Source organism: Cryptococcus neoformans, chromosome 7 (genome assembly GCF_000149385.1).
Source record: "Cryptococcus neoformans var. neoformans B-3501A chromosome 7, whole genome shotgun sequence".
Lineage (NCBI taxonomy): Eukaryota > Fungi > Basidiomycota > Tremellomycetes > Tremellales > Cryptococcaceae > Cryptococcus > Cryptococcus deneoformans.
The window spans coordinates 228,252-245,050 of record NC_009183.1 but is presented as its reverse complement, the minus strand read 5'-3'; the positions used below and the strand labels follow the sequence as shown (position 1 = coordinate 245,050).

General features: G+C 48.3%; 6 protein-coding genes across 6 annotated transcripts in view; 4 read left to right on the top strand and 2 right to left on the bottom strand.

Moving 5' to 3' along the window:
* Nucleotides 1-1,596, top strand: part of CNBG0820 (hypothetical protein) — a gene marked incomplete at both ends in the record, with an annotated part of 2,112 nt that extends 516 nt beyond the window's left edge. Inside the window, 6 exons of the mRNA XM_769343.1 lie at nt 1-23; nt 76-145; nt 203-565; nt 619-956; nt 1,008-1,162; nt 1,212-1,596. The exon at nt 1-23 is cut by the window's left edge and continues 37 nt beyond it. Coding sequence (XP_774436.1) covers nt 1-23; nt 76-145; nt 203-565; nt 619-956; nt 1,008-1,162; nt 1,212-1,596 — 1,334 coding nt within the window. The remainder of the gene's footprint in view (nt 24-75; nt 146-202; nt 566-618; nt 957-1,007; nt 1,163-1,211) is intronic.
* Nucleotides 1,597-1,787: 191 nt separating this feature from the next.
* On the bottom strand, nt 1,788-3,285 carry CNBG0810 (hypothetical protein; the record flags this gene model as incomplete). The annotated part of the gene is made up of 6 exons (XM_769342.1): nt 1,788-2,265; nt 2,330-2,357; nt 2,405-2,930; nt 2,981-3,094; nt 3,152-3,165; nt 3,246-3,285. 6 exons carry the CDS (start codon nt 3,283-3,285, stop codon nt 1,788-1,790), a joined length of 1,200 nt encoding a protein of 399 aa, XP_774435.1.
* A 269-nt stretch (nt 3,286-3,554) lies between these two features.
* Nucleotides 3,555-4,519, top strand: CNBG0800 (hypothetical protein; the record flags this gene model as incomplete). The annotated part of the gene is made up of 4 exons (XM_769341.1): nt 3,555-3,614; nt 3,680-3,761; nt 3,821-3,930; nt 3,977-4,519. 4 exons carry the CDS (start codon nt 3,555-3,557, stop codon nt 4,517-4,519), a joined length of 795 nt encoding a protein of 264 aa, XP_774434.1.
* A 64-nt stretch (nt 4,520-4,583) lies between these two features.
* Nucleotides 4,584-8,997, bottom strand: CNBG0790 (hypothetical protein; the record flags this gene model as incomplete). Its single annotated transcript, XM_769340.1, has 12 exons — nt 4,584-4,740; nt 4,797-5,040; nt 5,096-5,189; nt 5,246-5,521; nt 5,581-5,885; nt 5,937-6,207; nt 6,261-6,723; nt 6,773-7,245; nt 7,294-8,314; nt 8,365-8,687; nt 8,743-8,928; nt 8,980-8,997. 12 exons carry the CDS (start codon nt 8,995-8,997, stop codon nt 4,584-4,586), a joined length of 3,831 nt encoding a protein of 1,276 aa, XP_774433.1.
* Nucleotides 8,998-11,079: 2,082 nt separating this feature from the next.
* CNBG0780 (hypothetical protein) lies at nt 11,080-12,060 on the top strand (the record flags this gene model as incomplete). The annotated part of the gene is made up of 1 exon (XM_769339.1): nt 11,080-12,060. One exon carries the CDS (start codon nt 11,080-11,082, stop codon nt 12,058-12,060), a length of 981 nt encoding a protein of 326 aa, XP_774432.1.
* A 930-nt stretch (nt 12,061-12,990) lies between these two features.
* CNBG0770 (hypothetical protein) lies at nt 12,991-16,553 on the top strand (the record flags this gene model as incomplete). The annotated part of the gene is made up of 5 exons (XM_769338.1): nt 12,991-15,154; nt 15,205-15,547; nt 15,596-15,815; nt 15,867-16,153; nt 16,202-16,553. The coding sequence occupies 5 exons, from the start codon at nt 12,991-12,993 to the stop codon at nt 16,551-16,553; spliced, it is 3,366 nt and encodes a 1,121-aa protein (XP_774431.1).
* Nucleotides 16,554-16,799: the final 246 nt, after the last annotated feature.

The following is a 16,799-nucleotide window of genomic DNA, read 5'->3' as shown; positions in this document are numbered from 1 at the left end:
CAGAGGTCAAAGTATCATCGGAGGTGAGTAATTACGAGCCTATAAAAACCTGGCTAACGTGATCGACATCAAAAGAGTGACGGTGTGTCCAGCTGCTACTTTAAAGAACAAGATTTCTGTTATGTCGAGGACGATGCGGATGCCAGTACGTTTTTGATCGATTATTATGAGAGTCGTGCATCACATCTAATATCCATTGTAGATGGCCAGTATGTAGACTTAACTCTGAATCCTGAGAGATTTACCGGTTATGCTGGTGACTCTGCTCACAATGTTTGGAGAGCAATCTACGAAGAGAACTGCTTCGGTCTTTCGGAGGCATCCCTTTCCGAAATGTCTAAAGCTTCCGTTGGCATATCGGGTTTGGGAAGCAAGGGGAAAAGTGAGCTGGCGTCTGCTGTGGTAGGAGCTGGAGGTGTAAGCAAGCCGTCAAGAGGCATCAATGCTGCTCCTGGATGGGGCTTCTCCAAGCTGAGCGAAGGATGGGGAACAGAAATGGTAAAGGCACCACTTAACGGGGAGGAGATGTGTGAGGAAAAGAAGATCTACTATCGAGTCATCTCTGGTAAGTTACACTTTTCAGAGGTTGTCAACAGTAAACTCATTAGACGCTTGTAGGTCTTCATGCTTCTATTTCTATTCATATTTGCGCCGACTATCTTGATCAAACCACCGGCAAATGGGCGCCTAACCTTGAATGTTTCATCTCTCGTCTTGCTACCCATCCCGAACGCCTGTCCAACGTATATTTCAACGCTGTTCTGCTCCTTCGAGCTGTCGCGAGAGCTGCTCCGTATTTGGAAGCCTACGACATCAGTACATCGCCAGCCGGTCTGCTGAAAGAGGGTGATAAGAAGGCAAAGGCTCGTTTAGGAGAAGTCCTTTCTTTGGCTGGTGGACAGAGTATGGAGAAGGGCTTTGATGAGGCTGATTTCTTTGCTGGTGAAGACTCCGGGGTAAGTGACATCCCTCTCTTGATACAGGTTGGTCCCTAACTTTTGAAATAGATCCTAAAGGAGCAATTCAAATCTCATTTCCGTAATGTTTCACGCATTATGGATTGCGTAGGATGCGACAAATGTCGCTTATGGGGTAAACTTCAAGTCTCTGGTATCGGAACAGCTTTGAAGATCCTTTTTGAGCTTGACGACAGGGCTCTCGAGTAAGTCCTCTCTCGGTTGTTCCAATAACCTAGCTAATCTTCATGACAGCCCTAAAGTTAACCCTGATCTTCTCCAACGCTCCGAAGTCGTTGCTCTTTTCAACACCCTTCATCGTATCAGTGAAAGCTTGGCGTCTGTGGAGCAGTTCAGACAAATCTATGCTGCCACCCAAAAGGCTGAGACCGAAGCTTCCAGAGCCAAAGCTCTAAAATCTGCCCGGAAGAAACACGTCCCTTCCCCAGTGGCCCCGCCGCCAGCGTTTAGCTTGACGAATATGGAACGTATTGGTGCTAGAATATGGGAGAAATTAAAGGGGAATTGTAAAGGGTGCTTAGAAATGTGTCTGCAGACTCTGGAGAGACGGAAGTTAGGAGAATTGGCCACTTCGTTTCGTAGATGGGTCGGAAGTATAGGACAAGATAGAGATCTATGAGGACATTTTTCGTCCATTGTTAGTCATGTCATGAGCTTGTTGCACCTATTTTACTTCATCTTGCATCGTAAATTACGAAGGGGACACAAAATGCCCCATTTCAGATCTAATGAACATTGCTCTAATGCTTAGCTACATTTACAACTGGTTATCCAAGAAACATGTGCAGGTGTATGTCCATTTTATGTCTGTCATCTTCTTCTCTTAAAGTCCCTCTCATCAAGCCTGGCACCTTGTCCCTGGCCAAAGCTACCTCCTCTTACATGTCCTTGGAACGGGCCACTCCCCCCATTGCTATTACCACTTCCGTTCAATGGTCTCCTTGTTCCTGCTGTACGGGGAAGACCTTGATGGGGTCCACCTCGCATGTCTCCTTGGGTTTGCACAGGCGTTTGCACATTAGCGGAGTTATCTGACCCTACAGCATTGGTAGAACCGGCTTTCAACGCCTTTCCGTGGAAACCACCCCTATCTCCGCCAAGGCCCCGATTTAACCTATCTTGTAAGCTGCCTCGTCCGACAGAGGCGGGTTGGCCTCGAGTTGTGGATGCGGCAGAGGGAGTTGTACGGTCTGACACATTTTGTGGAAGTGGACCGAAATGGCTTTTATACGCTTTCAACTCTGAACGGGTTGATTCGACGACAGACAGGTGATGCGATAGGTCGGAGCTACAAGGACGGACGGGCATTTGTTGTTGACTTGCAAGCTACGCTATGGGAAACTGAAACTTACTCCAAAGATTCAATGATTGCTTTTGAATCTAAATACTGTTAGTAAAGAAGAAGGATTCAATACCGCACGACCTACCATCCAAAGTCTTCTTCCATTCTTCCTCGTCACCCCTTTGCCCTAACTGAAGCAACATCTCACCCAGCTCTTCATTCTCTATCACAAGCTGTTTCACTCTTTCAACCACTCTTTCCAAATCCGGACCGCCTGCCCCTACCCTAGTTTGCGCAGTGCCAGATCCTGAAGGCGGTGCAAGGCCTACTGTACTAGGTCCAGAATCACCAGTTGTAGCAGCCATCTCAATATCGATATTGTTCTCTTGTGGAGGCAAAGATGATATGGGCGAAAAGACCGGAGTCGGGGTTTGAGTGATTGATCCTCGTCTGGGTAAAGCTTGTCCCATAAAGGTGTATCGTAACGCATAGTTGTCTCTTGTCAACTCAGCAATGTGTGTCCGAAGTATGCCTAGTAGAGGCAGGAGCGGTGTGGGTATCTCTATAGGCTGGTCAGGTTGGGATATGGATGAGCTTGAGGAGGGATCGGCAATAGGAATAGTTGGATTGCTATGTGTTGGGAAACGGGCTTTGAGAGCAGAAAGCTCAGCCTGCACGACTTAGCAAGAGCGGAGAGAAACAAAGTACAAGGATCACTGACCGCCAAGGAGTTCCGTTCCTCCTCAAGTTCAAGCACTCGCCGGCACAGTCTAATCTCGTTCTCTGAAGGAGGCGTCTGCTTAGGCCGGATGCTTGCAGACGCCGAAGCCTCAAGCTACATATGGTCAGTTCTTCTTAATAATGGAACATACTGGCGATGAAGATTGTATACCTCGTATTCGGGCTCTGCAAAAGGTGATCCTGTCAATACGGGTTTCTACGAGATAGCAGCAGGAATGTCCACGGCTTCAGTGGGTAGGACTCACCGTCTTCGTCTCGCAGCAGATCCTCAAAATCCTCGTCCATAATGAAGTATTGATCTGTTGACTATTATACTTATTATACTTGTTAAGATGGAACCATGGGTTACCTTGCAAGCTTGAAAGATGAAGTATGGGCGGAGAAAAGAAATCAACGTTCCACTTGTAGTTCGTTGTGCGAAGTGTCGAACGCGAACCGCGGTGCCCCGCCAAACTAGCAACGACATCCCACTCTTCTCCATCACATCTGACTTTTTGACTCTCTGCCTTGATACTAGAGCCGCAGCACCCGTGCAACAGACGAAAACACCTGCAATGTACAATACAATACGTCTGTCTGCCATCAAAATACCTTCAGAACCAGTAGATAAGGAAGTAAGCGTGTAATGGCTGCTGCTCTCCTCGTCTTCTGGAACATCTCTGACTCGCACGCGCCATAGACATTTGATAAACTAACAAGTCTGATTGATCTGCCTGGACGAGAGCGTCTGAAGCGATTTCGGCTACATGACGATGCCCTTCGTGAGCTTCTTTCGTTATATTAGGCTCTAATTATTCGCTGACAAAACATATTGCTATAGGATCGTTAGTGGCTCGGCTCACCGTGACTTGGTATCTGTATACCAACGGACTTTTGCCTCCAGGGGAACTACCTACATTTGGTAGAAAGGCTAAGGGTAAACCTACTCTAGTGTGTAATGTCTCTCACTTCGTGGCAATACCCTGACACCACTTAGTCCACACCCAACCTCGAGCCTCGTCTAGAGTTCAACAACACACACGAAGGCTCCTATATTCTATTTACCACACTCCGTTCACATTCACCTTTAGCATGTGTCGGCATAGATATCATGAAACACCCAGAGGACCCATTTCCAACGCAAGAGGGGATATCCGATCAGCTCACGCTGCTCGAAAAGCAGTCCCTTGCTATGCCCCTGAGTCTCAGAGATCGTTCATTACGACTAACCAAGCTTTGGTCAGTCAAGGAAGCATATACAAAAGCTATAGGCGAGGGTATTACTTTCGGACTAGAAAGGATAGAAGTCGAATTATCAGCAGGTGCTGGTAAGGTGGAGAGCATCAGGGTGGATGGCAGAGACGTAGATGAAAGAGGGTGGGAATGGAGAGTAGGTGACATAGGAGAAGATTATGGCTGGGCAGTGTGGTGGAGAGGGGGTGACGTAGAAAGAGAGCTGTTAATCGATCATATCTCATGGGAAGATTTTGCTAGACCATTATTAGATCTAGCAGAAAGCCGTTTAACGAGCAATACATAGATAATGATTTATGGTAATCCCTTCTAAAAACACATTACAACCTTTTCGTCTCCACACGTCTCGCCTAGTGCATACCAGCGGTAGCCTCCAAAAAGCGTACAACGTCGGCTCGCGATGCCTCTTCCTTTCCTAATCTGACATGTTCGTGGGACGATGTTCCTTGAATGATTTCCTGTGCGCGCTCGTCATCAAAGAATTCCGTGTCGAGGAATTTTTGCACACTTGGTTCATCTTCAGCTTTTTCTATTCAATGTGACGATCACAGCGGACAACTCACAAGTCTCCGTCAACAAATCCTGCAGTATCTTTGCCCACAAGATTAGACCCCGCTCTCCTCCAGTTACTCCACCCGACCTCTCCTGGACCTTTCCAAATTTTGCTCATATTACGCTGGAGATCGTCCAGGGTTCTCGAAGACCTGGTACCAAGCTCGCCGATGATACCGAGACGGCCCTCACGAGTAGCGAATAGGACATCGGGAATGATGATTTCAGGAGCGGTGGTTGTCGGGACAAGGGAGCCTATACGGTTTGGCATAAGTACTCATAGCCGACACATGTCAAAGGTCAAACTTACCACTTTGGAAACGAGTGACTTCCTCATGCAGCCCGAAGGTCGCCGCCCTTTCAAGCTTCTGATTCAGCCTATATGTCAGGAGATTTGAATATGCCTTTATAATTAATTAGTACCCTTCACATCGTTAACCTGGGCCTTGCAAGGACGCACATCGCTGATGACAACGCCATCTCCCTTATCTTTCAACAAACCCAAGGCTGTCACACCATGTGTAGCCATGTTCCTTTCGTCATCATAGATCATACCATCACCCTCGTCGACATTAAGCACGATAACGCTACGCATGCCGTCGCCTACGATGAGAGCGCCCTCTGGGCGGATGTGACTAGGTGGTAAGACAGAAAGTGAGGAAATGACGTAGGCAGAAGCCCAAGAGGATGTTTCTTCCAGTTCAACGGGGTTATGATCCAGGCGGTGGATTGTAAGCTACAAGGAGTTAGGAGATATGATTATCAGGGCAGTGGAAACCGTGGCTTTGAACGTACCTTGCTCCCCGCTGCAACAGCCAAGAAACCATGGATCTCCTCTAGGGCATATACAGCACCCACCGTAGCTAGTTCTGCTTTGATTTTGATATCCCACCCGCCTCCTGCATCACCTTCTTTGAATTCGAGGAGCAAAACCCTACCTTCTCTGACTACGGCAAGGTTACCCTCATCCCAGGATGAATCTTCGCCATCATCGGGAGGTAAAAATGCTGTGCCGACAGCGAGATAAATGCGACCGGTGAGGAATACAGATCGGAGGGATGTGACTAGCTCGCGTCCTCGGAGGGAAAAACTCGATAGTGCTACGAAATAATGTCAATTCAAGACGATCCCAGAAGACATAAGTTACGTACGTTCAAGACTTGTTCCATCTCGGATTTGCACAAAGTTCTCTTCCTTCACATCGCCATCTCTGAGTTGAGTCCTTCTTGTCGACCCACATGCGATGGCCTTGTACTCGTCCATATAGGTCAGCTTGGAAATGGATTCATTGCCAGTATCGCATGTTTGTACATGGAGCTTCTTCAAAGAATTGACTTTCACCAAGGACAGTCCTGAAGTGCGGGAGAAGAGAGCAAAAACTGGACCTGATGAAGTATCCACCGAAGTAGCGGCCATGACATTCTAGTTTTATCTGTCAGTCGGAATTCACAATGTTCTAATATTTGGACACTTACCTTTATATTGACAGAAGAAAACTCAATTCTATCTTTCGACTCAAAGATTACACTCATCCTCTCTGTCAAGCCAACACTAATAACCTTCTCGTCTCCGTGAGTGCTTTCACAAGGGTGTAGAACCAATGGCCGCAGTCCCAAGGAGGTGGTTTTCGAAGATTTGACCGTCAATCCTTCTGCTTCGCCGCTTTCACTGGTGTTTAGATCGTAAATATGAAGCAACCCGTTGTCCAAACCTGAAAGAAGTTGAATACCCCCCGGACAGAATGGGTGCGAACGTAGTTGAAGAGAAGTGGCAGATGATTCGCTTTGGATAGATAGACCATCCACCCCATTGGAAATCTGAGAGAGCATATATACAAAAGTCTTGGCCGTCCATGTAGATATGACGATGATGGGAGATGAGGAACCGGAGCTGCTGGAAATGGCAACAGCTGACACTTCTTCTTTCACGTCAATAGTCCTATTTGCAAATCAGTCAGGGTATAGGCCAATGAGACTTGAGCACTCACCCTTGCGGACTGAAGCCTGTGTTTGACACATGGAAAACTACAAGGCTTCCTCCCTTCTTAGCCACGACAGCCCAATCTGCAGTCACTTGTGCACAAACTATCTCCGTCTCCTTATCAACCTCCACTTGTGCTTCAAGCTGGCCAACACTCAAGTCAGACCATAAGGAAAGACCACGCGGAGTGACCTGAGCCAAAAGCTCGGCGCCAGGCAGGATTCCAGCAGCCAAAGTTTCCGAGTTGAAGATTACGTCGGTAATGGGGATGGCCGAGATCTCCGGCTGGAGTTGAAGGAGTATTGTGGAAGTAGAAGTGGAAAGAAGTAGACGCGGAATTGCAGTAGAATCCGTCAACGGCCACATCTTCTGAACGTCATGAAGGCCTTGAATGGTAACGAGTTCTTCAAGACCAACGCCGCTACGGACGACTCGTAGGGAATTACTTTCGGAGGCACCAGAAGCCAAAACTAGGTGTGACTGCGACCAATCAGATTTTTATTAGCAGGGACGAAGGAAGGAGCTCACTAGATTTCCACCCTCGTCTTTCACAACACATAAATCTTTCACAGGGGCGATATTCATCCATCTTTCCAGTATCTCTGGGCCCCCATCTGTATCGTTTCTGTCTTTCCCAATCTCATACAAAACTTCCCACTTATCCGCTTGATCTCCGATAGGACTAGTTACTGCCCGGCCCTTACCTTTGCCTGACGAAACGCTTGACGAGGATTCCACCTTTGGGAGGCGAAGGAGGACAGAGTCTGCTACGGCGGACGATACAAATAAATGTGAAGAGTCGAGGTAAGTTATAGAGGAGGGTGGGGAAGATGCACCAAGATAAGTTCTCAATACTCTTACTCTTCCGTCGGTTCCAGCCCCCGAACCCTTCTCAAACTCCCATCCGAACGCTGTAAAAGCTCCATACTCATCTCCAATTACCACGCTCGCCCCACTTCCATGATCTTCGATCACGGTCGCAGCTATTACAGTTCCGAAACCTTGCCGGCTTCTCCATACAGGGCGAAGATCCCATTGCAATTCTTCGTTCTGATTATCCACAGTTTTGGTACCCATGCTGGATTTTCGGCGTTTGGCGTTGCCACTGCTCAACTCTGTCTGAGGGCTTCGACGAGCGTTTGCGCGAGGAGAAGAGGCTGGGACGGAGACAGCAGACATGCGTCGCACGGCCTTTGGTGACTGAGGGCTATTTTCGCCGAGAGTATAAAGAACCGAATGCTCGTCGCCAATTACCAGAAGTGTTCGTTGCCCGTTGGGCAATTCGGAAGGTATGGGGACGACACGCCTGGCGGCGGGGCAAGAGAATGGCACTGCGTTAAAGTCCGAGTCTTCGGATATGGACTGTCGGCTTGTAGGGGATACCAGATCTACCGATTTTGAGAGTGGATTGAATGAATGAGCAGAGAGGGAAAGGGAACGAGCTTGCAAGCGAAGCTCATTGCTCGCAGACAACCAAACGAGAGTTACTACAGGTCCGTTTAGGGTGGCTGGAAGGAAACTCAGATGCAAAAGGTTATGCTCTCGGATACTAATAGACGTCAGATGTAAGTCATTAACAATCGGTTGTTGACTACTTACTTGATGTTGAAATTGTCCTTAATTTTTAATCTTGTTTCGCCTTCGGGGGTCGGTATTGTACTGCTTCTTTTTTTCTTACCGCTTGAACCCTTATCAAGCTCTATCTCAAGACATGACAGCACACCTATCCACAAGCTGACGAGTGCAACTCGTTCCTGGGCCACAACCCCTGTGAAGAATTCTGCTTGCCTAAGCGTCGGAGTTGGTGGTGTAAGAGATGTGGAGGATGTAATTATGAGCTTGCCGGTAGTGATGTCAAAGGTTACCAATAGGAGATGAGCTTGGGGAGGTGCAAGCAAAATTAAGATATGAGGCCGGGAATCCTTTATAAATACCACATTAGCACTCTCAAGATAATCTACTTATCAACCCGCATACCTCGATTGAGACTTGGTCAATTCCTACTACCGTACCCCAGACCTCTATTTCCGACCTCCATACCAGACCATTTTCTGTTACGTCCCATGCTTCAATTTTATTCGGTTTGGCGACAACGAGAGATGTGTGATTATCAGTAAGCGATGTTGTACGGAGACTACCCAAGATCGGGGTCGGGGTGAGAGCCTAGAAGATGTGTGAGTCTATATTGGATCCAGAAAAGGTATGATGACTTACAGATGCTATGTACAGCATCTTTATACGCTCCTGGTGAGACTTATTCCAATTTATCGCTGATATTGAAGTATAGGTGAAGAGTTGAGCCCTCGAAGGTGCTGTGGTCGCCGAGGTCGATGCAGAAGGAAGAAGATGTTGTCATTGGAGCGGATATTGCCGACACCGAAGTGGAGGTGGTGGCATCATCGTCGGCAAGCAACGAACAGCGAACAAGGAGGGGACATCATCCGCCGTACGTAGTACGAGGACTATATAGATGTACATCAAAGCATTATTACAGCTTTCCACTTACACGCAAGTTAGTAGCGGCGAGCGAAAGATTCATACAGAAACCTCAGACTAGAGTTTATGAATGCCTTGAAGGTGGTAACGGTAGGGAGGTTCACTTAGTTTTCAGACTATCTTGGGTTGTTAGAAGCAGCACCAATTGTCTTATAAACGGTGCCGGCGCTGATGTGGTCAGTTACGTCGTGCGTGGCATCTCTTCATTGTTCATTCCTTGCTTTTGATTGTTTGATTGATCAGCCGTAACAAATGATAATAATGTACCTACAACAGTTTCGTTGCTACTATAAACAACATAATTATACCTATCTACTACTACCTGCGCAAGAAGGGGCTCATTCAGTCATTCCTCTCTCGCATAAATGGATAGTACGCGTAGTGGACGGGCCGATGACTTGCACCACTTTTCGGCTGCCAGCAAAAGCTTGCTTCATTCCCCAATAACGCCGTCACAGCGGCAATCAAATCGGCCCTCGTCTCTTCTCTGCTAGAAGATGATCAAGATTACACAACCTGATTCTTAATGAAAAAAAGGACGGGAGCGGGCAATAACTAACGACAAGAGGCGCTTGGCAACGTTGCCGGTAGGTTCTACTGCTGGATCGAATTGGATCAGATCCCGTTAGTGTCTGCCGTAAAAGGTGTTTTGAAAGTAAGATAATAGCCAACAACAGGGAAGTTGTTGCTCCATGAGCAATTTTATTAATGATTCCTGTGCTTGGAATATGGGTTTAGATACCAAATGAACCGTCAATCTATGGCTTGTTCGGCGTACAATCTTCAAATAAATTGCGAAGTAGCGGCTGCCATAGATCGGTATTCTGGAGATCCAATGAAATCAGATCTAGACGAGCGGGTCCGGGAAGGTGAGGCGAAGGGGCTTTTTGGTTATATAGCAGGGATGTTGCACAGTAATGGGACTTGTGAAGATGGATACTCCTGGTATTAAAAGCCCACATACCTACCTCACATCCATTCCACCTGCCTTCTGTTGTTGACCAACTGCTCCGCCCAGTTCAGGTACACCAGACCTTCTTAACCAGCACCACCAGCTTTGTAGTTTTGTAGAGGAGAAAGCCAGGTGGTTAATCAGATGTCCAGTGATTCACATAGATCCATGAGCTGTTGCCCGTATCTATCTGGACCATCCCAGACCCTGGTATGGTAGTGAAGAATCATAAACAAAACCATCGAAAAATGATGTCCAGCGAGTACGTACGCCCACACCATGGGCATGCATGCAGTGCGCGGTAGCGCGGCAACGAAAGATCAAAAGATCAATTGCAACGTCCGTTATCGGACGTGGATCAAACTTGTAGTTACGTAACGCGTGCCTAGCATTGTGAGGCGGTTTTACATTGCCGAGTGCCGAATCGTCATTTATTTATATGTCCGGAACACATTTTGAGAAAGTGAGCAACGAAGACAAGCAGATGCCCGATGAGGCAGCCAGCAAGCCTAGGAAGCAGCGGTTGTTTGTTTGATGCATGGCTATGCCACATTTACATCTTTTCCTGTGTTGTGTCCTACCAGAGCTCTCCGAAATGAGAATAAACTTTGGAGGCCAAGAACGATCACTTCCAGACCACAGCATTCTTTGATTAAAAAAAAGCCCTTGTGAGTTCAGCTTCCGCCGCCTGTAACCTCCACTTTCCCCATCGCAACCTTGTCAAATTCAGAGCAGAGTGCTCATAAATCCGCATTGCAGTTCACACTCATATTCCCATCACTCTTTACCTGCTGCTTATCTTATTACCCACCGCCGGTGTTCCCACTCTTCGAGTGCATACGCTACCACCACTCAGGTTACCCAGAATGCCTCCCATAGCGATCCGTTTTCTCTATCCACCCTCCTTCGGCCACCCGGGCGGCGCCAAATCCCACACCCGTGTCACCCCACGCATCATCCTCGACCGGCCTCTCCCTGTCACATCCACCGCCATCCCCCCTTCCCCACTTATCAGCTCATCATCTACCACTCCCAGCGACGCGGGTGTTCAAACACCCCAGACTGACGTGTCTTTCCAATCTGCACAAAACCGGAAACGAAAAGCCGCCACGGTGGCAAATGGTCCCTCCCCCAAGACAAGGTGTGTGACGATCAAACCCCTCTTCAGACCAATCTTGGAGAGGTGTGCAGCCTATGATCCGTCGGTAGACCAGTCGACGGTAAAGCCGACACATTCTGCGGGTTTGGCCAATGGCGAACAGCAGTATTTGCATCCTTATTCCCCGACTTCAGACTGGGGAAACCATAGAGCAGCGAAGCCTTCTAGGGAAGAGGAGATTAGGGATGAGAGACTGGCGAAAGTGAAGAAGATGAACAAGGATGAGAAGAAGGCTAGGAAAGAAGGGATCACGAGGATGCAGGAGTTGGTCAAGGAAATGAAGGCCGGTGCCAAGGGCGAAGTCTACGTCCCCAAGAGTAGCGAGGAGATTGCCGCAAATAACACTCCTAGCGTTGGTACTCCTGTGCCCTCTGAGACTCCTGCATCAGGCACCAAGGCAACCAAGAATGGAAAGGTAAAAAAATCTCCAGCTTCTCAATCCAACACCCATATGTCACCAACCAATTCCCACGGCACACGAGCCAAGTCTCATTCTCCCCCTTCCAAAAAGTCTGCTCTTCAGCCAGAGGAGGTGGTTGAGGCTCCGCAGACTGTGCCGCTCGCCAGTGGCAAGATAAAGCCTGGTCGGAAGAAGGCTGCCGTCCCAGAAGCCAGTGTTTTTTTGAGGGAGAGAAGTAGGAGATACTCCGGCTCAGATGAGAATGATGGCATAAGGTCAAGTTTATAACCGATTTGACGGTAAGCTTCTTTCATGCTTATGGATGCCTCAACACTGCTGGTTGCTGATGAACAACGTTCCCTTCAGGTCTTGTCCGGCCCATTTGTTATCACTGAATACACCTTTCACGGTCAATTCCGGCAACATCATACGATCCTCTGGAAAGAATCTAGCGCATAGTTTCTTTCATCATTTTTCATACATACATTTTCCCTCGTTTCCGTTCCTATCAATAAGTGACGCCGTTTTAATCTTATGAGTACCTTTTGTATATCTGTTTCTGAAAGTCACTGCTTGTTCGTATAACATTTGATTCTAATTTTTCTCTGTGCGTAACTTAGCATTGCATCGTAGCATGTACTTTTTCTCTTTTGTGTCCTTCTGCAGCCGTCCTCTACAACGAAATTCTCAGATCACAGCCACAGATTACCGCGCTTGACTTCTTTTGTTTATCAACGCGTCGCGTCGGGTGGTGGGTGGAGGCCAGTAAAATAATGCCGAAACGCAGGGGAATTGTGGCAGAGTAAAAAAAGAAAAGTGAGGTGTTAGAAACCTTATTTACGTACCTCCTGGATTGACGTGTCTGACCTTTGTCTCGTTTGAGCAAACACCACCTCCTGTGCACGTCTATTTTATTTATTTATTTTTATTCTTTCTCTCCGCTACAAGTATAAACACCAGCAAGTACAGCATCCAGTCCATCTACATATATAACGCATATCGCCGAGCAAGAGGCCACCCAAAACGCTGAGAAAACAAGCGGATGCATGAGGGACAGACGGCGCAGCGGAAACTTTGGAGCCACGACGCGTTGTGTAGAAATCGTCAAACATCACGATCGCCCGCCTGCAACTTATTCTCACACCGCTGTCTCCGCCACATCTTACGAGCACTTTATATTCAGCAGTCATTCCCACACTCTTTTATTCGCCACTCATAATGACTTCAAAATCATCCACCTCGCAACAAACATCTGGCAGCTCTTTCCGCCTACCCCGTGCCAAGGGGCTTAACAAACCGACGACGTGGTTTGGCGCCCCATCCTTCGGCAAGTCTTCAACATCTTCGTCCTCCTCAAGTACGAACACTTCATCGAGCGCCGAGGGATCGTCAAGTGCACCTCGAGGACCGGTGGCGCAAAGCCCAATCCCAAACCCGTTCACTGTCTCGTCATTCAAATCCCCTTTCCCATCAAGCAAGGGTAAGCACAAATTGTCGCCTTCGCCATCACCCAAACATCGGGATGAAGATTTTGTTATGATCTCCCCCGTGCGAACCGATTCTTCACCTTTAGCAGGCGCTGGCGCCAAGCAATCCGCTATTCCTCCTACGTCACCAACGCCGTCCCGATTTACCTCTCTTAAACCGCATGCCATGGCATTTGAAAATTATCACCAATCCTCTTCATCTACTCCTGAAACCCCCGAAGAAAGCCCAACACCAGCATGTGGAATGTCAAGTGCAACAGCGAGGTTAAGACTTGTGGATGATTCGCCCATCAGGAGAGTGCCAGGACAAAGTAGAAGCTTAAGACCAGGCGCGGTGGGGTCAAATCCTGCGGAAAGGGATGAGAGTAGGAGGAATCTGTTTTTATCAACGGGTAGTTCCAAAAGCAAGATGGCAAGTCCTCTGAAGAATTCCCTTACAGGGATGTCGGATGAGGAATTTTCGCCGACCTTACCGCCAACACCGTTACTGGGCAATGGTAGCCCTGCGCCGCCGCCTCAGCCGCTGTTTCCATCTTCTCGTTCGCTAAAGTCGCAAGACGGAACAAGCCCAGCCCCGTTGTTTGGCGACGGCTCAAAGATTTCCAAGCTTTCAACATCGCACCCTCTCCGTGCAAGGGCTGGTACTCTTACCGGTACAGGGGAGGGTCCGCCGACACTCGCACAGACGTCGAGCCTTATTCAGAAGAAAGCTATTTCGCTTGATCATATTCACTCTACTTCAACAGATGGCGACGCGTTGTTTGGAAGTAATTCGCATATCAACACTCATGTACGAAAGACTCGTCCGGCATCAACGTTTGGGAGTTCAGGTTTGGAAGGCAAGGCGTCTGGTGGATCACATGAAGGACGAGCGCATAAGAGAATTAACTCGGCAGATAGGACTACAACGTCGATGAGTAGATCGTTCGGCGCCAAATCTCTTGCCTTGTCTTCAACACCGCATCTTGGTCCTCTTCCCGACTTCTCATATTCGAATTCATCACTTTCATCTCTGTCAACCACAAATCTCACACCTCCTGCCACCAGCTTTTCGCCTGCTGAACCTCCTATTTTTGAAAACATCAGACCTCTACAAGAGGTATTTGAGCAGCAAAAAGAAAGATCGGTCACTCACAAGTATAAGCCTCGAGACTCGGGCATATCCATGTGCGACGATAGCTCTTCATCTCGCCCCACCTCCCTTATTGTACCTCCATCTGTTGTGAAGCCCGGTCAGGGTCAATCTCAACAATCGACTATGCACACGCGACCTTCTTCTATGGGTGACGAGACTCCAGGCGTGGGCCCTATGATGGAGAGCGGCTGGCCCTGTAATCCTCCATCTGCCTTTGAATTTTTGGGTGAAAGCGGTGTCGGTCTTGGTATTGGAGTTCATCCTTCTGCCGACGCCAAGCCAGCCATGCCAGGCACACCCGTCAAGAAGCAGGCCTTCAAGAGCGGTGTGGGTCACTCGATATCGCAGCCCACTCTCGGTTCTGGATCTTTTAATGGTGATGTTGAAATGAGCGGGCCTCTGGAAGACTCAAACAAGACCAATCTTCCGCAGTTTCAGCCCAAGCCAAAGAGCACTATGCCTCCACCTTCGACCAAGAAACCTCCTCCCAGTGTGATGAAGCGTCGGCCAGGTACAGCTGAACTACCACGCCTTACGCTTACCGCTTCGAGTTCACCAATGGCAACGGAAGATGAACAATCTCCTACAGTCCGAAATGGCGATTCATCAGGGCAAAAGCTGAAATCCCTGACAATGGCAGGGAAAGCCGATAGTACAGCGGATCGGTTGAGCATTGCTGGTGCGGAGAACATTGTTTGCGAGAGTGAAGAAGAAGATGGGACACCTACAAAAGGTAAAGAACCCAAGGACGCGCTGGCCGGTTAGTATCTCCATCGATCATTTCATTTACGTCGCTGACGAGATCTTTAGCTGTCCGACATAATGTGGTAACTCCCACACCTTCACCGAAAGTCACCCTCGGCAAAGCACTGCCTCCATCATCATACAATGCCAATCTCATGCCCCGCATGTCTCTCCCTGCCATGCCGCCTCGTAAACCTAATCCCAACCGTACTCTCAATCACCGACAGTCTCACCCTGCTACGGGAGCAAACCAGTTAGAGGAAGAAGATATCTTTGAGTCTAGGTTTATCACTATAGACACTCTGGGAAAAGGAGCGTTTTCGACTGTTGTAAAGGTGCAGGAGAGAAACGGGGAGGGATTATGGGCAGTAAAAAAGGCTCGGGGCATGTTTGATGGTGCAAGGGATCGGTAAGTAACTATATGATACCGGGGATAATGATCTGACGTCAGTCTCAGATTAAGACACTTGGAGGAAGTTGACATCCTCCGACTTCTCTCAAGGAAACCTTCACCTCACGTGATCAAGTTTCAGGATGCTTGGGAACAAAACAGACAACTCTATATCCAGACCGAGTTGGCTCTGGGTTCTCTGGCGTTCTTCTTGGAGGAGTACGGAAGAGTTGTTGAGAGACTAGATGAAGGGAGAGTGTGGAAGTGTATACGAGAGCTAAGCGATGTGAGTTATTTTCAATATTCTCGTCGAACCTTGTTGACATCGATGATATAGGGTATCCATCACATCCACTCTAACGGCGTGATTCATTTCGACATTAAGCCTGCCAACATTCTCATATCTTCAACTGGTTCCCTCAAGATTGGTGATTTTGGTCTTGCTACCCGCTGGCCTCGTGTGGAGCCTGTCGAAATCCTTAGGGGTGCGGGACTCGGTATGGGTAACGGGAACATTGCTATGCTGGGCACAGGGAAGGAGAAGCTGGAAAGGGAGGGTGATAGGGTGTATATGGCCCCGGAGATGTTGAGAGGTGTGTTTGTCATGGCGGCGGACATCTTTAGGTGAGTTTAAATCTATGGATCTCATGGCAAGTGCTGACCATAGTCTAGCTTTGGCTTGGTTGTGCTTGAAATTGCCACAAACATTTGCGTTCCCGACGGTGGCGCCCCTTGGCATGCACTTCGCGAAAACGACTTCTCCGTCGTCGACCTCTCTCCTCTTTCACCAGCCCTTTGTGACCTCATAATCTCATGCATGTCCGCCGAGCCTGCCCTTCGCCCTACGATCGAGAATGTCGTCAGCCATCCCGTTGTCCAGCGAGCTCGAAAGGGCAAGGACGCCCTTGCTCCGGAAGAGACGGGGTGGCTGATGGATGTCCTTGCTGGGGGAAAGTTCAACGTTCCTGTGGTTCAAGCCGCTCACGGAGATGAGGATGTGGAGATGGGTGAAGAAACAGCTTAAGCTTTGAGGAAGAGCAATTAGATATAGAATGGGTTGCGCAGTCTCTGCGAATTGGTTCCAATTTAGTGTTTGTATAGTAAATCATTGCGTGTATAGTTATAATTTTGAAGTCCTTATATTCAGCTGGGGCGTTGTAGAATAATTCAATTGGCTTCGTTCTCTTTCGCATAGTACTTCTTTTCCTTCTCTTGGAATTCACAAACAGCACGTTTTTAACCAGTAGATAAGTCACTTATTATCGTAGTA